The sequence below is a fragment of the Sarcophilus harrisii genome, chromosome 2 (genome assembly GCF_902635505.1).
Source record: "Sarcophilus harrisii chromosome 2, mSarHar1.11, whole genome shotgun sequence".
Lineage (NCBI taxonomy): Eukaryota > Metazoa > Chordata > Mammalia > Dasyuromorphia > Dasyuridae > Sarcophilus > Sarcophilus harrisii.
The window spans coordinates 487,644,035-487,663,908 of record NC_045427.1 but is presented as its reverse complement, the minus strand read 5'-3'; the positions used below and the strand labels follow the sequence as shown (position 1 = coordinate 487,663,908).

At 36.9% G+C, this 19,874-nt stretch overlaps 1 protein-coding gene across 2 annotated transcripts in view; it reads right to left on the bottom strand.

Annotated features, from left to right (window-relative positions):
* COL5A1 (collagen type V alpha 1 chain) overlaps window positions 1–19,874 on the bottom strand; it is a 295,993-nt gene that overhangs the window by 130,701 nt on the left and 145,418 nt on the right. For both annotated transcript variants that reach the window (XM_012553992.3, XM_012553994.3), the window contains exons 7-11: window positions 19,553–19,792; window positions 17,461–17,634; window positions 17,019–17,075; window positions 10,127–10,168; window positions 9,770–9,832 (exon numbers count right to left, since the gene is read on the bottom strand). In XM_012553992.3, coding sequence (XP_012409446.1) covers window positions 9,770–9,832; window positions 10,127–10,168; window positions 17,019–17,075; window positions 17,461–17,634; window positions 19,553–19,792 — 576 coding nt within the window. The remainder of the gene's footprint in view (window positions 1–9,769; window positions 9,833–10,126; window positions 10,169–17,018; window positions 17,076–17,460; window positions 17,635–19,552; window positions 19,793–19,874) is intronic.

The following is a 19,874-nucleotide window of genomic DNA, read 5'->3' as shown; positions in this document are numbered from 1 at the left end:
GAAACCTTTATCTTGACACATTCTATCTTTGCCACAGGAAAGGATCAGTAGTCAGGAAAATAATAATAATAAAACTTTCTAGAGGTTTTCAAAATGCCTGTACTTTTTTTAAAAAATATTTTTATAGTGTTGTCCTCATGGAGGAATAAATTTGGAATTCCAATGGCCTTGATTGCACCAAACTGAAGAGATAAAAGACACACATCTAAGCGCCTCCAACTAAAGGGATAGAAAATGTGTGCTGGTTGTCCAGTGGATTGAATCCCAGGTCTGGATCTGGGAAGAATTTTCCTGAATTCAAACACAATCTCAGATACTTACTACCTGTGTGATCTTGGGCAGTCACTTAACCCTAATTGCCTATTTCCTCATCTGGAAATGACTTACTCTAGCGTTGCCAAATGAGGTCACAAAGAATCAAACAAAACTTAAAAATGACTGAATGACAATAGTAGAAATGTCATACTGGAAGTCAAAGTCCTGTCCCTTGCCACTGAAGAGTCACTGAACTTCTCAGAGATTTGCCTCAATGACCTCTAAGATCTGCTAGTTCTAAATCTGTGAGTATTTTTGTGCCAACCCTCCTCTCTTCCCCTCAACCACATGAACTCTGGATTATTCAGTTCACACTTTTATTTTGGGATTAGAGGATTCTATACTTCAAGGAGCTCATGCTATTTTCTATGAGATCGTGCTCATGCTACTTTCTATGGGATCGTGCTTTTTATCAGAAAGTCCATCACTCTTTCCAAACCATCTCAGACACTTTCCAAGGCATTTCTGTTTGTGGAAATAACCAAGGTATTTCTATTAAACTTTTAACTATTTATTAAAGCAGGTCCCTAAAAGGCTTCTGCTAAACAACATGTTAACTAATAGACTTTGCTAGAATAGTTAATTGCTATATATTTGTGAAAATTCAGGGAAGTTAAAAACCTTACCTAAGGTGACATAGCTAGTGAGTTGCTAACTCATTAGCATCCTCTGACCCTAAACCCAGTACTCAGTCTCCTGTATCAAGTTGTGTGGGCATCTTTATGTGATCTCTAGAGAACAAAACAATAGAATTTGTCTCACTATCCATCTATTTTGCTTCCCATCACAGAGACCCCATTACCTAAACTTTTTTTTTTCTTGTAGAATTAGGAAAGAATGAAAGCAAATTCTCCCCATATGTCTGACATAAATACAGTTCAGCATCTATCTACTCAGAGACTAAATGAGCTTCCTGGATGAATGTTTTATTTTTATTATTCTATGGCTTAGAACACCCTCAATATCATGTTATAGTATGTTATATCATATTTTATATATGCTGTTATATATCATGCTATGATTTCATGTTACATATTATGACATGTTATGTATTAAGTTACGTTTTATATATATATTATGAAGACCTAAATATTTTTTCTACATCTTACTAAAGTTTTCTTCCAATGTCTTATCATGACATGGAGTTGATCCTACATTCTCTGCACTAACAGAGTACAATCCTGTCTGACTAAGTAAAAGGCTTCAGATGCACATCCAGGGTGAAGTTGCATGTGTTGCCAAAAGGTTAGGCTTGCTTAGGATTGACATACAGTGCTATAGAATGAGAAAACACAGGGCTATAAAACAAGAAACCTGTGTTCTAATCCTGCTTCTACCATATCCTGCTATATTTACTTAGGAGAGTCACTTTCCTGCCTATGGAACTCAGTTTCCTCCTGTGTAAAATAAGAGATTTCTATGAGATAATCTCTAAGATTCCTTCTTGCTCAGAGGTCCTAAGTTCACTAGAACAATAGTCCATCAAAGAGATATTATTATGGTTTCCTCCCTCCTTAGGATAGCATATTGAGATTATTAAAGCATAGATGATTTTGTAATCTTTGTGGTGAAAGAAGCATCGACTTGGATAAAATAAGCCTTAAAGTATTGAACTATAAACATGCATACATATGTGTATATATACATATATTAATATATATACATGTATGTGTGTATGCATATACACATATATAAATGTTTATATGCATATATGTATGTAGGTATGATCTATTAAAAAAATCACCATTTCTCATATTATGACACCATTTTTGGCATGAACCTGATAAATATGTTTATAAAACAGTTTTTGTATAACCTTGCAAATAAGTCTTGAACATTTATTAGCCCACAAATTTACTTTACCAGCATGCCTTGCTCCCAGGAGGTAGAGACACAGTGAAATAAATGAATTCTATACTACTCACCCAGCATAAACTGTTACTCACAAGCCTGTGGTTATTTTCAAAACTAATATAGTACATGTCAGACACCAATTGCACATAAATCAGCTAACCCTTTTCATGCTGAAATTGCCTTGAAGCTGAGCTCCAGGACCTCGTAGCAGCAAACTGGGGAGGCTAGCCACCAAGAGTATTCATTATAAGGTGAGATTGCTTTATATAAAAGAAGCAGCTTGGTACAATGGAAAGAATACTGGTTTTGAAGCGAAAAGATTAACAAGGCCAGATCCTGGCTTTGATGCTTATTAACTATGTGATGTTGGGCAAGCTGTTGTAGACACCATATACCTCAGTTTTCTCATCTGTATAATAGGGATAACAACACAGAACTGTTGTGCAGAAAATACTTGTGAACCTTAAAGTATGACAGGATTAGGAGCTGTTTTTGTTATAATAAAAACTTATGTCTGTCAGAAAGACTGGGCTTTACATCTGCTTTCTATACTATATCAGGCTTTTGCCATCTGTATTCGTTATATTTCAGAGAATGTGATTTCACCCACAGTATAACAAACTCACGTTGCAATGAGCAAGAAAATGATGCTACACTTGACTATCTTTGGCAATAAGCCCATGTGGTCTGTTAGGGAAAATGGACCAGCAGAAATAAAAAGAAAGAAAGAAAGAAAAGAAAAAAGAAAAAAAAATGGCTTGATACAGGATATATAGTTATCTATTATATCTATATATTTATATAGATATATATTATATCTATATATTATATTATATATTATCTAATATAATATATTATATCTATGTAGTTATATAGATATAAAGTTATCTATTAGATTAGATAACTATATATCTAATAGTAGGGAATTTTTGCTATATGTTCAATACTCAGAATGAAGGTAGGGGGAGGAATGTACACACAATCCATCTAAAATTTATTTTCAATTATTAACATTTTCCCCATATCTTTCTCAAGTCTAGATAATTGATAAAACAATAAATCTAGTTCTTATTTGTAGCACTAGCAAATTTCTGAGGTGTAAATTCTCACATTGAAAATTTAACAATCAATACAGTGGAGCTGGATCCAGCATAAGACTTTGATCACAATCACAGAATCATAGATGTAGAACAAGAAAGGATTTCGGAAGCCATTGACTCTACCAACTTTATTCTACCTATCAGGAAATTGGGGCCCAGAGGTTAACAGACATGCCCAACAAATATTTAATGAAAGCAATGGGAAGGGGCATTGGACCTTTGGTTCTTTTTCATTACTTTTTTAAAAGTTTTATTCTTTGATAATTGTGGAAATTCGTATGGAAGAACTGCACATGTTTAACATATATTGGATTACTTGCCATCTAGGGGAGGCAATAGTGGGAAGGGAAGGAAAAAATTTGGATTGGTTTTGCAAGGGTAAATGTTGAAAATTATCTATCTATCTATCTATCTATGTTTTGAAATAAAAAACTTTAATAAGAAAAAGAAAAAATAGTGCTATTCTCTATCAAAAAAAAAGTTTTATATATTTTTTTCCTATATCAAAGTCATTTTCTGCTATAGCCCTTCTACTCCTATGAGTCTTTCCTTGCAATAAAGGTAAATGGTTTAGCAAAACCAACCAGAGTAGCAATTATTATTTGGAAATCTATACAACATTCAATACCTATAGTCCCCCTCCCATTTTATGTAAGGAGAGAGATGCTTTTCTTTATCCCATCCCCAGAGCTAAGATTGGTCATTATAATTATATTATTTTATTCTTCATGGAATATTTAAAAACCTTTGGTCAGGGATGTTTCCTTCCTTCAGGTAACTAGGATGTAAGAAATGTCTTCTAAGAGGATTCTAGGCTCTAGAATTTGTTCTCATGAGAAAATATTTTTATTTCTAGTTCTAGTCAATGCCATATAGAGGATGAGATAGGTGATGTAGGGGCCACATAGAGGGAAGTGTCATTCTCAGTGATTTCATGGACTTCAGGAACATAATTATTTCAACCAAAATACATTAAATATACCAGGAATGATAGTTATTGCTATCCAAAAATCTATCATAGGGATAACATCGCAACAGTTCACCAAATCCCAGCTGAATCTAATGATAAATAAGCTTAATTCTTTTTAATGGAAAACTTAAAACACTTAATGTGCTATAGAGTTACAAAAGCACTGTGTTCACATTTTCAAACAAAAAAAAATCCATTCTAATTCTATCATTCTGGGGGAAAAGACTTAATTGACTGTTACTTCAGACTTTTGGTGACTGGTGTGTGTCAGAATTCTGTTCCAACTGGACTTTGTTGAGGGAGGGTATGTATGGGGCTAGAGGGAGCAGGGGCAGCATCTCTGGGAGTCTAATCAATTCCCAAATGGCTTGTATCATTTTATAGGTACATGATTCATCTATGCCAACTAAATTAAGACTATTAAAACTAGGGATTCTTATTAATTAACTCCTTAGTTAATTATTAATTAATAGTAGTTACAGCTGCCAAAAGCTAGTTCCCCATGAGCTCTAATACTAGAAGATTATTTTTTCCTCTTTAGTCCATCTCCAGCATCATGGTTTGGCTAGTACAGGTCTTATGCAAATAGGGGCAAACTGACAAATTGTCAGTGTGTTGTTAAATTCTGGCATCTTTGCAAATGCCATCCATACTTTGTGAATACCCAGAGCTCTAATGATTTCAGTTTCTGTTAACTGCTTTGCCAATATTCATAGATGGCAAGTCTATTAGACTTGTTTGTCCATGAAAATGCACAAGTGATCTGCACTAGTGCTGAAAGAATCAATTTCAGGCAGTATTACAGTGAAAGAGTCATCTGGTACCAAACTGGATTCAGTAGGCAAGATAAGTGGGGATCAGATTTCCTCAACTTTAATTTTTTGTTGGCCATAGGATTAAGATTAAGGAATTCAGCTCAGAAGGGATGATATTCAGCCCAATATCAGCTTCCTGATAAGATGTGATGATAAGGAAGAGAGAAGTAAAACAAAAGTACTAGAAGAAAGGTTATATACTGAAGATGTAAGGTCAATTATGGATCCTAATTGTTAAGGATGAAGTATACAAAGAAAGGGGCACTAGATGGCACAACAATTAAGATACAGAGTCTGGAATCAGGAAAATTCATCTTCCTGAGTTGAAATCAAGCCTCAGACACTCACTAGCTATGTGACCCAGGCAATCAACTTAATCCTCTGTGCCTCAGTTTCTTCATCTGTATAATAAACTGGAGAAGGAAAAAGTAAACCATTCTAATATTTTGCCAAGAAAAACAAAAAACAAAAAACAAATAGGGTCATAAAGAAAAGAACACAACTGGAAAAACTGAAACCATTGAAAGGCTCAGGATTTTAATTTTAGGGTACTACCTCCCATCTCTAGGGTGGAAGGTTCATTTCAAGGTCTTACTACATTCTTACCCTGAGGATACATAAATGATGAGTTCAATCTCTTTTGGACCAATCCCCAAGTCTTTATTCCTACTATTCTGAAACAAGCCCAGAGTACTACCCATGAAAACAATTGCAATTGTTTTCTGACAGGTTTTCATGCCTCCACTTTGTCCATTCTACAATCCATCCTTCACTCCATTTTGCCAAAACAACCTTTAAATTTTTTTTTTCAAATTCAGAGATATGCTCATGGCATTTCTCTGCTCAAAAATCTTCAGTGGTTCCCTACTATTTAGTAGGAAAAGTTCAAACTCTTTTGCCAGGCATTCAAATCTATTCACTATTAGACATCCCTCCCCTCACACACACATTTCTAGTCTTTTTTTTCATGTAACTCCCCTTTACACACCCTATAGGTCCAGGAATACTCTTACTACCTCTTTATTATATGCACATTCCTGTGCTCTTCTGGTTTCGTGCATCTAAGTACCCTGCCCTTGGTAAGTCCTTCCTACCTTTCTTCACCTGCTGAATTCCTAGTCATTCTTTAAAGCTCAACTTAAATGCCATCTCAACCTTTCCCTGACAACACTGGTGTCAATAATAATCTTCTCTTTGGTCTTCCAATAACATTTTTTTTGCACTTCCCTAAAGCATTTATCAGATATTACTGGCCATGCTAATTATCTAGGTATTTTTTTCTTCTACTAAACTATAATATAAATTCCATGAGGGTGGGGGATCATGCCTTATCTAAACTCTATATATCTCCTAGAACTTATACATTACAATTCTCTGTATACAATAGACACCTAAGAAATGTTTGGTCAATGAATGGTACATAGGCATAAGGGATTCTAACAAGATGACAGAACATTTGCAGACTAAAAAAATGTGTTTGTTGAATTGTGAAATTCTGAAATCTAGAGCATATATTCTCCCAGGTCCTTCAGTATCATCATACTTAACTCATCAACCAACCAACATTCACAAAATCCCTTCTAAATGCAAAATCCTGAGGGTGGAAGAGCAGTATAAGGCACAGCTTTTGCCCTCAAGGGCCAATATAATTTATTCTGGGAGATGAGCCATAAACACACAAAAATAAAATTTTCCCACAAAATCCATCATTAAGCAGTGTGTGTGAGTTTAACTCATGCATAAAATGAAGAAATCAGTCTTGACCATCTTTCAGAGCTCTGCTACTTCTAAAGCTTCCTATGATGTGTCCAAACCCTAAAACTTAGTGATGGATGAGCAATAATTCACTAAGGAGAAGAGGCTTGAATTGCTTTACCATCTTCACTATCCAAATTAAAATAGACTTGCTTATCTAAGAAGGGTGGAATACACTCAGCAATATATTCCCTGACCTCTGTTTTCATTGACTCCTGGACTGAATAGACTACCATAAGCCTAGGATACTCCTTTGCTAAATGAATTTCGTCAGTCAAGAACATTCCAACAACATACCTGGATATAGGTATGGATATTTACAGCTTCACAATCAGTCTCAGCAAGACATCTAGGATAGGCCTTGTGTTGTGTTCCTGTTTCCCACCTTACTCCCCTGCATATTGTCAGACTCCAGCCCCAAAAGCAGAAACCAGGTTATTGCTGGAAGAACCTAATTGTGGATTCTATTCCAATCAACAACAGATGCAACTCTATTGCAATCACCTTTACAAGAAGCATAACCACTAGAAAGGCCTGGGTTCTGGGGTTAAATAATTTGAGTCCAAATCCTATCTCTGATGTTTAATATTTGTATGATTTGGGGGTAAGTCCATGAGTTGGATTGAATGGCCTTTGAAGTCCTTTTCAACTCTAGATTTATAATCAAATAATAAACCTTCTCAAGACCTTAATGATCAGAATAAGGGAACATATCTATTATTCCAACAGCGAAGGAAAAGTTGGCTCCCTATGCTTAGTAAGAAAGGGTCTCCATCAATTCCTTAGCAGCTCTTATGGGGCACAAAATTAGTTCAAAGACATAGGCCCCAACTTATCTTCCTTTACTATAATCAAATGTGTTCTGCCATATAAGTTTGGTTTTCCAGGAACATAAGGGAATCCTAACAGGTCTGTAATGCTCGACAGAAACTACACCCAGATTTTGTGGTTCCTTTGGTGTGGATGTTTGTTTGTTTGCCTGAATGCTTGATTCTGTGGAGAAGGCTGGGAATAACAGGGTACAAAGCCAAGAGACATGTGGGCAGATTTGGATAGACTGTTTGATAAAGATGGTCTTTCAAGCCTGAATAGACTCGCCTTCCACGGCTTCTGACGTGGCACTATGTGCCACGCAGGACTGTGCTTTCACACCAAATGTCCAAGACCATGTTATTACCCAGACTTCAGCACTTGGATTGGAAACTGGTCCTCAGAGAAGAAAAATGAAGAGAAATGTAAGATTTTATGGATTACAGCTTTGGAGCTGGAAGAGAATCTCAGAGACCATCTTGTTCAATTTCCTTATTTTCTAGGTAAGGAAAGTAAAACCTATGATGTTAAGCAACTTATTCAAAGTCAGACAGTAAGTGCTAAGACTGGGAGAAGAACCCAGTTCTATTTACTCCAGGGTCAGCTTGCTTTCCACTGCTTGTTCCATATAGATATGTCTTGCTCTCAGAGCTTAGGGAGCCATATAACAACTCTTCTGAAAAAAAAAAAGCTCCTTCCCTTCTTCCCATCTATCCAAACAACCTAACAAGAATATAACCCATACTTAACTTGTCCATAAAACTTTCCCTAACAAATCTGGCATCCACATTAATTTCTCCTTCTAAATTCCTGCAGCATTTATTGTCTAGACAAAATAATTTGGCTCTTCATTAGCTATGGTCCTTTGTAATCCTATTGAAGGTAAGAACTACATATTATGCCTTGCCGCTCTTGAATGTTCTACAACATCCAAATATTTTTACCAATTATATATTATTTTTTCTCTTCCCGAATATGTGCTTCTTCTCATCTAGACTATAGATCCCTAAGAGCAGGCTTTGTATTGTCATCATCTTTTTTTTTCTGCTCCACAATGTCTACCACATAATCTCGCATAAAGGAATATTTAACATTCTTGTAGCCTGATTAAAAAAAAAAAAAACCCTCAAAACCTAATTCACAGCTTCTAATAAATGCAAAGTGTCTTCAGTGGGGATCTCAAACAAAAATGATTCAATACCACCCAAAGCCTTACCTTGGGGGCAGATTCCTTCTAATAGAGACAGGCTGGTCCTCAAAGTCTAGGCCTTTAAGCATCAATGAGACTCCCTGTGATTTGTTAATCTGATCACACTCATTCCATGAGAAGCAGGAAAAGAATAAAATCATCATAATGCAGTATTTCCTAGCCCCACTAGATGTCAGACCTCAATTGTGGCTACTGCCAGTGCCTACAGGAACATGCTATGGAGAAATGAATCATGGAGACTGTGTGGTAGGAGGGAGACCTAGGGAATGTCATAACAAGATAACCTAGTTTCCTTTTTTTTTTCCCTATTTGTAGGAAAAAGTCGATTTAGAAATTCATCTCTTATTCTCAAAGTATTTACATGAAAAAAAAAAAAAGTACTGATTTGTCCTGGGGCTCAGGAAATGAGTGTTTTTAATAACCAGAGAGAGATGAAGTGAGTTATTGGGGCCAATGATAAATTCCCCAAAGGAAGAAGGGGGAATTAAATGCAAGAAAGTAGGGCAGTCGATGTGTGATTTCCAACCCAACACTGCTCCTGTAGGTATTAACTAGGGCTGTGTCATGCAGCAATTCTAGTTGCACAAGTTAGCTCTAATTCAAACTCAGTAAAATAGGGCTGTGCATATAGTATTTTCCAACAAAACCAACCCATTCCCAAAACTCGAGAGAAGCAACCCTAGATCCAAGGATGGGGAATTACTTGGATGAACCTCCTCTTCCAAGAAGCCTTCCTGATTCCTCCAGCTACAAGTGATCTTCATTTCATAAGACGCCCTAATCCTGTTGTCCCATTTCCCCAGCTAGACTAGGAGCTTCATTAAGATTAGGAACGATCTTATTTATCTTTGTATATTTCCCAGAGTTTAGAAAATGTCCTTAAAAATGTTTATTAAACGAATTAATGAACCCCCAAAAAACAAAGTTAACCCAAACTTACCCTTTCTCCGGGATCACCCACTTGACCCGTTGGGCCAGCAGTCCCCGGAGGTCCTGGAAGACCCTAAAAAAACAATATGAAAAAAGCACAGTGTCATCCAATTGTAAGCTAGAAATTTTATATTACCTTCTTTCCCATTCTTTCAATAGCAGACAACAATGAGGGAAGAAATTTAAAGATTTATTTTTTTTCCCCAGAAAGGCCAGAATAGTACAACATAGGGAATCATCCTTATGAAGTTTTCCTTTTCTCATCTTCCTCAAGAAATAGAAACCCAAGGTTAGTGAAGTTCATTATTTCTTTCCTTCAATCCATCCCACTCTACAAGCAGCAGAACAGATATAGTTTTCTACTTACAGCAGGGCCTTCTGGACCAGGGGGGCCTTCGATAAGCATTCCCTAAAAAAGAAATGGATAAGAATTCAGAAGATAGAAAACATATACATCACCCTTCCCATCCACACCCCACTTCCATCTCCAACAGGGAATATCCAGAGGGATATTCTGAATATACTGAGGCCAATGGGAATGGATGCCAGTGGTTCAGGGTGCTACTGGAGGCTGAAGGACAAGGCTTTCTGGCTTTCTGTCTCCCCAATCCAACCGCATGCTTAGGCGTCTCTAGTGGTTTCTATTGTCTCCCCTTCTGAGTTCTATGCAATGATTAACCACATGTGTCTCTGTAATTAAGGGGCTGCGGTAGGTGGGGGATAATATAATGTTACTCTATGGTTTTTATGCACATATTAATCCATTTATATAACATGAATCTGCAGAATACTAATCATTACACTAGCAAGCTTTCTTTCAGAATGGGGGGGGAAAGGAGAAACTTAAAAATACAAAGAGAGAAATGAAGTCTTTCCATAGAGTCAGAGGAATCCACATCTGTCTTTATACAAGATCCCCAAGTTTCATTCCAAGCCCTTGATTCCCACCCTCCCCAGGCTCTCTTCATAGTCCAGTTGTTTCCCCTTCAGGATGAAAATCAGTCCATGAACTCGAGCACAGGCCTGGAGAGAAGGAAGCCTGAGGGATCAGGTTACACTTTACCCTAGGACAAGGGGCTCTTCGGAGGTCAGAGTTGATGGGAAGGCCATTTCATGGTGGCTCGGGGCCAAAAATAAAAAGAAGAAAGGAGAAAAAGGAGTATAAAGTTGATGTCAGTCACTGTGAGTGACTGTCTCCCTGTCTAGAGGACAGAGAGGAGAAATAAGTTAGATTCTTGTTTATGGGGCTCTATTTGTCAGAGCCGGAAGGGGTCTTAGAGTACAGAACATTAGCACAAAGCATATCAGACCTAGAAAAGACCCAAGAACATAACATGTTGTAATACAGAATGGCAGCTCTAGAAGGAACTTTAAATCCCAGCATGTTAGCCTGTAGAATGTCAGTGCTAGAAGGAACCTTAGAACACTGAATGTGAGACCTAGAAGAGATCTTAGAAAATGGCTAGTCTAATTCCTTCATTTGACAAATGGAAAAACTGAGTCTCAAAGAAAGTGGTTTAATCAAGGCGTCCCTTTCATTAATCATCTAATTTTCTCCTAAGGAGTGACTTGGATTTATAGATAGTTTGAGGCCCTGACAACTAGGGAATAGATGAATAAATTAGGACATATCAAGATAATGGAATATTATAATGCCATAAGATGACAAGGATGAACAATATAAAGGAATATAGAAAGATATATAAAGTGCTATCAAGCGAAGAAATCAAAATTAGAAGATCATGAACACTATGTTAAAAATAAAAAAAAACAGACAAGAAAAATGGCCACCTTTAAAAGTACATGGCCAAAAAAGAAATAAACTAACATAGAACACTGATTCTTATTACTTTTCCCTTCTTCCTTTTTAAGATTAAAATGCAAATAGCTTAATTTTTTTTGAAGAGTGTGATTCCATATGTAATTTGTTGACTTTTTAATACTTATTGAGCATTATTAAGATTGTTTAAATAAATAAAAAATAAAGCATTCCAAATATCTTTGGAAGGGATAAAAATCATATCTGAGCAACTGAGATAATGATCCCTGTTTAGTAGGTTTTCTAGAAACCTAGTTAGCCACCTCCACCAGGCTTCCCAGATTTCTTTCTAGCAGCCAACAGTGCAATGGGATATGTAGTTTACACAGATGTACACACAAAGGAATATTTGTAAGTATTATGTATATAGTATAAATTCATACATAGTATACATATACACAGTATAAATTTCATAAATCCCAGCTTCCTTCTTTCCAACAAGAAGCAATCTACTACTTAGGACAAAAACAGATGAAAAGACTCAGAGACCGAGTAGAGATTACAAGGATAACTAACCACTAGCTACTGAAATAGTCCAGGAAAAATGCCACTTTCTTGGTACATCAATTGACATGATGAAGGAACAAAGAGTTTTAATTTGTTGGAATCTTGTAAGAACTTTGATTTGGGACCTTTTTTTTGAAGTTCTTGTGTGGAAAGAAATTAGAAATACTTACTAAGCTTCTTCACATAGGAGAGAGGTCTATTAATTAATTATTAGGCTAGAGACCAATATTGACCTACTGTCTTACAATGACATTTCTTTTCCTAACTAGATGCTTTTTTTATTTCCCTAAGGAGGCTTTCTTCATTTAGGTTCTTAACATAACAAATGGTATTTTGAAAATACATGATCATACATAGCCAAACTCAATAAATACAACCATTAAGATGGGCTAACTGCTCTTAATGTAGTTAAATAAACATTTAAACGAGATCAGAAAAGTCACCTTCACTCTGTTTGCTAGGAAACAATGTCTAGAAAACTGTAAAAAACCTCAGTGAAAGAATAGCAGAGGGTAAGATTGCAAGAGCTTTTCCTACATATAAAAATAAAATTCTAGAGGTGACAGTGTGGAAATGTTTGCTATTCTAGGGAGACAGAGATTGAAATCCTTACGTTTTTGAAAATACAAACTAATTAGGAAACATCCCATTCCTGGAGGACTTTCCTTGGGAAGCACAATTCCCTTAGACTTCAGTCTGCAACTCATAAATTTGACTCATAGCAAAGCAGTGTGTCCTTATAAGGAGCCTCCGAACTTTCCAGAAAGCCCTGTCAGGTATCACATCTATATGGGAAACATTAAAAAAATTCTGTACAAATGGAAGGCTTTCTCTGGCTTTGGCATCCAATAAATAGGCATGTAATTCAAAATAGTGTAAGCCCTTGAGAGGAAAATCTAAGGTTAGAGGTTTGTATTTGTGTTTGTGGGGGAAGTGAAGGGAATAGTTAGGAAGATTAGGTAAAGATGGGAGGGGGTAGGGAGAAGGAAGAAGAAGAAGAAGGGGAAGCCCTAATCAGCTAATTCATGATACAAGCATTCTTGGCATCTCTCAGGATTCAACCATCTGTTTATATGGAGCAGAGACTTCAGGGACATCTGGAGAAACTTCAGGTCGATAAATTCCAACTGTTTACATTATCTCCTCCAATGGGACTGACCAAGGGGAGGGGGGAGGCAATGGACATTGCAAATAGAGTGGGGGTGGGGAAGGAGGAGCCACATTTCAAGAAGTCATTGCTGAGGCTGGGGGCTAGAGAGGAGGGGAAGCCCTGATTTAAGTGAATCCAGATGGCCATTAAAAAAAATAATGCATTAAAAAATGCATTTCTGGGCATATTTTTTTTGCTTCTACTTTTGTAGCTCTATCTTCCAATCTACTTTTGTCTGACACTTTTTTCTAGTTTTACTTCCAAAGGAGTAAAACTCCCAGAGTCCATAGCATCTTCACTATATTTCCTATCCCCAGAAGTTTACTGAATTTCTCAAAACAGAGTGCTGGAGATTTATATGGATAATTCAAAGGAAATTAATCTTGGTGCTTTTCCTAAGAAATCAGACTAATGTAGACTTGTCCGTAAAATGTCATTAATTCAATAATCCTTGGCTGAACCTAGTCCCATTACTCAGGTTCAGAGATGATCCCCAACACCTTACTAATTACATTATATATCCCAATCCAGTTTGACCACTCATGAAAGCAATGAGGGCACCAAGGAATCAACCAAAAGTCAAGGGCAAATTCTCTCAAAGATAATCTATCATGTTGCAGACTGGGAAGAGAATGCAGAAAATCTAAGCTTTCTAATGAGCAACAAGCACAATCCAGAAGAGGGAGAAGCAACATTTGGTCTTGTTTCCTTTCTGGCAGTAGATGCCAATATTTGAAACTAGCTCCATCAGCCAAATTCTTTTGGGATGATTCTGCTAGAGCTGATTACAGTTCCCCAACCCCTACCCCAGGCCCATCCCTTGAGTTTGCTTTATAATTTTTCAAATTGGACAGCATAGTGCAATTTGCCTTTTACTATTTTCCTTCAGCTTCTTTGTATACCCCTGCTCCAAACAGACCTGGCTACTTTCCATGAATCTGCAAAGTTGCCACTAGAGTGGGGGAAAGGGGATACCCTAATAGAAACCAAGGATGGGTTTGTCTAGCAGTCCATAGTCTGGGGGTCATGAAAAGGCCCAGCCCTCAGGGAAAGATGCCTGTCAGGAACAAGACATACAGCACCAGGAGGATCTTTTTATTTCATGGCTGGAGTTTGCTTTCATCAAATAAGGGCTATAGTTTCTTGATGGGCATCAAGCATGACATTAGGCCATTGGTTGCTAAAACTAATTTGAGGCAGAATTTCTTAATCTGGGATCTGTGAAATTTAATACAGGGTATTCCAAAATTCTTACTACAACTTTAAGTTTAGCTTAAAACTATAACTAATTTATTTGAAAATGCCCAGTATTTTATTTTATGTGTTGAAAAACATTAATCTGGGAAGTGATCTATAGGTTTGACCAACTGCCAAAGATATCTAGGACCCACAACAATGTTAAGAATCTTTATTTTAAGGACTTCAAATAGAAACAAAATAGACTAGCTATTGCAAGAAACCTGAAGGTAAATGGAGAATGGAAAAACCCAAAAATTAAGAAAACGTTTTTGTGCCTTATGCTTTGGTTTTATACCAAGATTGAAATTCTTATTTCTGGTAAATTATTAGTAAGATTAGAACTTCTCATTAAGTCTCCCCAGGTCCCATCTCTGGAGGCACTAAGGTAGTGAGCCTGGAGTCCGAAAGTTCTTAATTCAAATTAGGCCTCATACACTGAGTAACCGTGTGACCTAGACAAGTCTCTTAACACTAATCTTCCTGTTTCCTCAGCTGTAATATGGGGAATAAAAGCATCTACCTCATAAGGTTGTTGTGAGGATCAAATTAGAGAAATTAGAAAAAGTGCTTAGCACAGTGCCTGGCACATAGTATCATAAATGCTTATTTCCTTTCTTCTTTCATTCTTTCCTTCCCTTCTTCTCTTCCTTCCTGCTTTCTTCTCTTCTTTCCTATTTCCTTCCTTTCTTACCTTTCTTTTCTTCCTTCCTTTTTTCACTCCCTTCCTCCCATTCCTACACAAGCTAAGTTCTACACAGAGACTAGGAGGAGTGTAGCTCACTTTGTGTTAGGGATGGTCATAGAATCCAATAACAAACCCAGGCAAAGAAGGGACATAAATTGATCACAAAAACATAGAATTTATAAAGCAACAGAAGAAATCAATTGGTCCTAAATTTGGAACTAGAAGGGACTTTAGAGATTACCTAGTTCAGTTTACAGGAAAGTGAGTTTCAAGCAGTGACTTTGAAGAAAGTGACTTATCCAAGATCATATAGATATTAAGTGGCAGAGATAATATTCAAAACCAGATCTTTGGCTTCACATTTAGAATTTTTTCTACGTTGGTATATGGCAGCAGAGAGTTTCCAATCTTACCTAAAGTTTGGAAAACTTTGTGAGGACTTTGAATATACCTTCTGACATTGTCTCTACCATACTGCTATTCAAATCTAGTCCCAAACTATGGCTGGTCTCCTTTGCAGTGGAAATCATCCATCACCCTCTGTTGAATCTTAGCTTAAGTGAAACGTGGCAGGATGAATGGATTCTGGAATTCTGGCTCCTTTTCAACTCTCCAGCTCCTTAGCCCCAAGGAGATTTAACCCATGGCTGGCTCTTCCACTGTTAAAGCTCCAAGAGGGCACACCCAGTGTTCTGAGTTACTTGGCACCATTCCCCTAGCTCCTTACTCCACACGGGGCCTGACGAGTGCCAAGGATTGCTGAAGATTTTAGGAGGTCTGTAGTCTTCATCCCAGACCCTTTTGCCCAACTAGTCTCTCCTCTCTACAAAGTCACAAACAGTTGGCCCACTGATACTTAAAAGCAGATCTAGAACTATGCTTTAAAGTCCAATTTTCACAACTTCATTATGAACTCATGGAAAAAAGGAACAATGTGTTATACATTGTTGATCACCCCCAATAGTGTTTAGAGTGTCACTTATCAAATAGTAGTTTCAGTAATCAATTCAACTCAATGAAGACTCAAGAAAAATGCCCACTACATGAAGAAACACTGGGTTACATGTTGTGGATTCAAAGATAGATACCACATAGTGTCTGCCTTCAATACCATCTAATGTAAAGAAAATCAAGGACAGAGATAACTATGATTCAAGAGGATGTTGAAGAGCAAAGGAAAGGTGCTGCCCAAGTGCTATGAGAAATTCCAGGAGAGAGAAATCATTTTCATCCATGGAGGACAAGTTCAGCTTCCTGGAAGTGATAGCACCTGATTTGAGCCTTAAAAGAAGAGAGGGACTTCACCAGATGGATATGAGGAGTCCATTCTAGGAACGGAAAATCATATGCCCATGGGGATAGAAATAGGAGAAGTCAAAATAAGAATAGAGGCTAGAGAGTAGTTTAGGTGTTCTGACACATAGAAAATGTTCCAGGCAATATAAATAGGTAGATCAGGTAAGTTGAAGGAACCCAGAAAGAGATTTTAAATAAATCCTGTTGATTGACTATTCTGATTCTTAGGAACTCCTTTATATGTTCTCCTTCTGGCAATATTTCTGATATATTCATATTTCTTACATGACATTGTGTATACTTTTCCCTGTTCTGAATAAATTATTTAGTTAAGAGATTCCTCATGTGTTATCTTATCAAAATGCATTCTCGTTCGTTCTAATGAGGGGTTTAGGTATGATGTTTTGACAGGTTTGCATGTTTATAACAATGAAGAGCTCTCAAAAAGAACCATCAGCCCTTCTGATGACATCATCTTCCAAGAGGAAGGTTACCTGGAGAGACCACATGGGGCATGAACTTTCTCAGGTTGTTTTAAGAATGAGGATAGAAGACATGCTTACCGGCTCAATGATTGCAGGCTCTCCTTTTTGTCCTTTCTCACCTCGAGGTCCTCCAATCTAGAATATGGAAAAGGCATACACACAGAAACACATACAGATGAAATAGAATGCTGTCTATAAAGTCCTTTTATATGGCTATACATGGGGTCTGTTTTACAAGGGAAATAAAAGGAAATGCTTAACAGTAGAGGTCTATGTTTGTGACTCAGAAAGCTCAATATTTAATGTGATATACTTGGGAACATATGTTATAATAAATATATATGTGTGTACATGTATATTTTATTATATATAATTATACATACTTTATATAAAATATATGTATATATACACATACACACACATATGGTCTTTTCTGAAGATAGATACAAGGAACAGAGTTCAGGCAGTAAAGTGAATCTATCCTACAGAAGACTCAGGAATAATTATATGGCATTCTCACCCCTTCATAGATGGTATCTTGGTTTGCAGGCATCCCTGGTCCAATCTCTGACGGGGAGATGGTGGGATCAAAATAGGGATCATAGTAATTATCAAGGTCCTTAATAGTTTCCACAGCAAAATCATTGTCTATGTCATCATCTTTCCCTTGATCTGGGTCTGGAAATGGTCCAGTCTAAAGAAAGCAATAGGAAAAAATATAGCAATTAAAAAGAGCAATCAGTACATTCATTGTACTTTATACAGATCACACAACCTCAGGAGTTGCATCAATGGAGAGGAGAATAGAGAAGCTCATGAATGATAACTACACTGTCCAAGAGAAGACATTCCATCCCCAAGAAAATGATTCAATTTGAAAATTTTTATTGAGTAGTTATAGGTAAACTATTATATAATTCTTAGCACTTTCTGATGCCATAGGCATTCATAAATTTATAAAATATCAGAGCTGGAAGGAAACTTGGAGGTCATCTGATCCAACTCCCTCATTTTATGGGTATGAAACATACCTAGAAAGACAAAAAAAAAAAAAGGAACTCTAGAGGCATTTGTCTTTCCATTAAAAGAGAAGCAGGATATTATAACTCACATCTCTAGAACTGGAAGGGATCTCAAAGTCAACTTGCCCAACCACCTCATTTTACAAATGAAGAAACCGAGACCCTGAAAGGTTAAGGGACTTCTTTAAAGTCTCACAGGTAGTGAGTGGCAGAAGCAGGATACACCAGTCTCTAAATTCTTAGTTATAGAGGGAAAGGGACCCACATGTGCAAAAATGTTTGTGGCAACTCTCTTTGTAGTGGCAAGAAACTGGAAACTGAATGGATGCCCATCAATTGGAGAATGGCTGAATAAATTAGAGTGTATGAATGCTATGGAATACTATTGTTCTGTGAGAAAAACCAGCAGAATGATTTCAGAGAGGCTTCGAGAGACCTACATGAACTGATGTTAAGTGAAATAAGCAAAACCAGGAGATCGTCATACAAGACTATACAACAATAAATTTTGATAGACATGGCTCTCTTCAACAATGAGATGATTCAAACCAGTTCCACTTGTTCAATGATGAAAATAGCCATCTACACCCAGAGAGAGACCTGTGGGAACTGGGTGTGGACCACAACATAGCATTCTCACTCTTTGTGCTGTTATTTGCTTGCATTTTGTTTTCTTTCTCAGTTTTTCTTTTTCTCCCTTTTTGATCTGATTTTTCCTTTGCAACAAGATAACTGTAGAAATATGTATACATATATTGGATCTAACACACATTCCAACATATTTAACATGTATTGGACTACCTGTCAGCTAGGAGAGAGGGTGGAAGGAAGGAGAGGAACATTTGGAACAAAAGGTTTTGCAAGGGTCAATGTTGGAAAAATTATCCATGCATATGCTTTGTAAATAAAAAGCTTTAATAAAAAAAATTCTTAACTATGGGCTAATCTACAAATCTATTCTCTTTCTATTGTACCATCCTGCCTCCAGTGTAAAAAGTATTTATCCTAACATTATTAATATTGATTCCATTAATATCTTTTATTAAGAGACTTTTTCAAAGTCTCACAGGCAGTGAGTGGCAGAGACAGGATACACCAGCCTCTAGATTAACTATAGGCTGATCTACAAATCCATTCTCTTTTTATTGTACCATTCTGCCTCTCATGTCTCTTTCTCATGTTAAAAATAATCATTCTAACAATAATAATATAGATTCCAATAATACCTGTATTGATACTATATTAATATAGTCCTTGATTTTTCTAGACATTTTCTCATATGTTATCACATTTGCTCTTGACAATAACATATTTGTATAGACTTTAAGATTTACAAAGTGTTTTACATATAGCTCTATGGAGGAATGGTTCATTTTTCCTATTTTATATAGGAGAAAATTGAAGCATATGAATTATCCAAGGTCATAATAGTATGAGTCAATGACAGAGCCAAATCTATCACCCAGATAGTTTAATTAGCAACCTAGGCTATTTTCTACTAAACTGTTTTGTTTTTTTTCCATCTGTGAGACTAGCCATCTCCCCCTGGTTCAGCAGAACCGTATTGAAAAATAATGGAACAAAAGTTACATTAGTGGAGTTGGTGATGATAACAGTGCTAGTAGGAATCTCAGCTCCTCCAACAGTGTCAGTGGGCTGGTCAGGGTCATCAACTCCATCGTAGATGTCTTCATAAGGGGGTGGTGTGTAGTATTCTTCATTGATGGGTCCATAATCATAGTCACTCCCTCCTAGGTTTGGGTCTTCTTTGTCATCCCTTTCATTGGTTTCAGGGACGGGTGGTGCATCTGTCGGTGGTGGAGTCTGCTCCTAAGAGTCAGGCACATATCAAAATACAGTTACCCAAAAAGCACATGTAAGAGACATTAAGAGTCTCTGAGGTATGACTCAG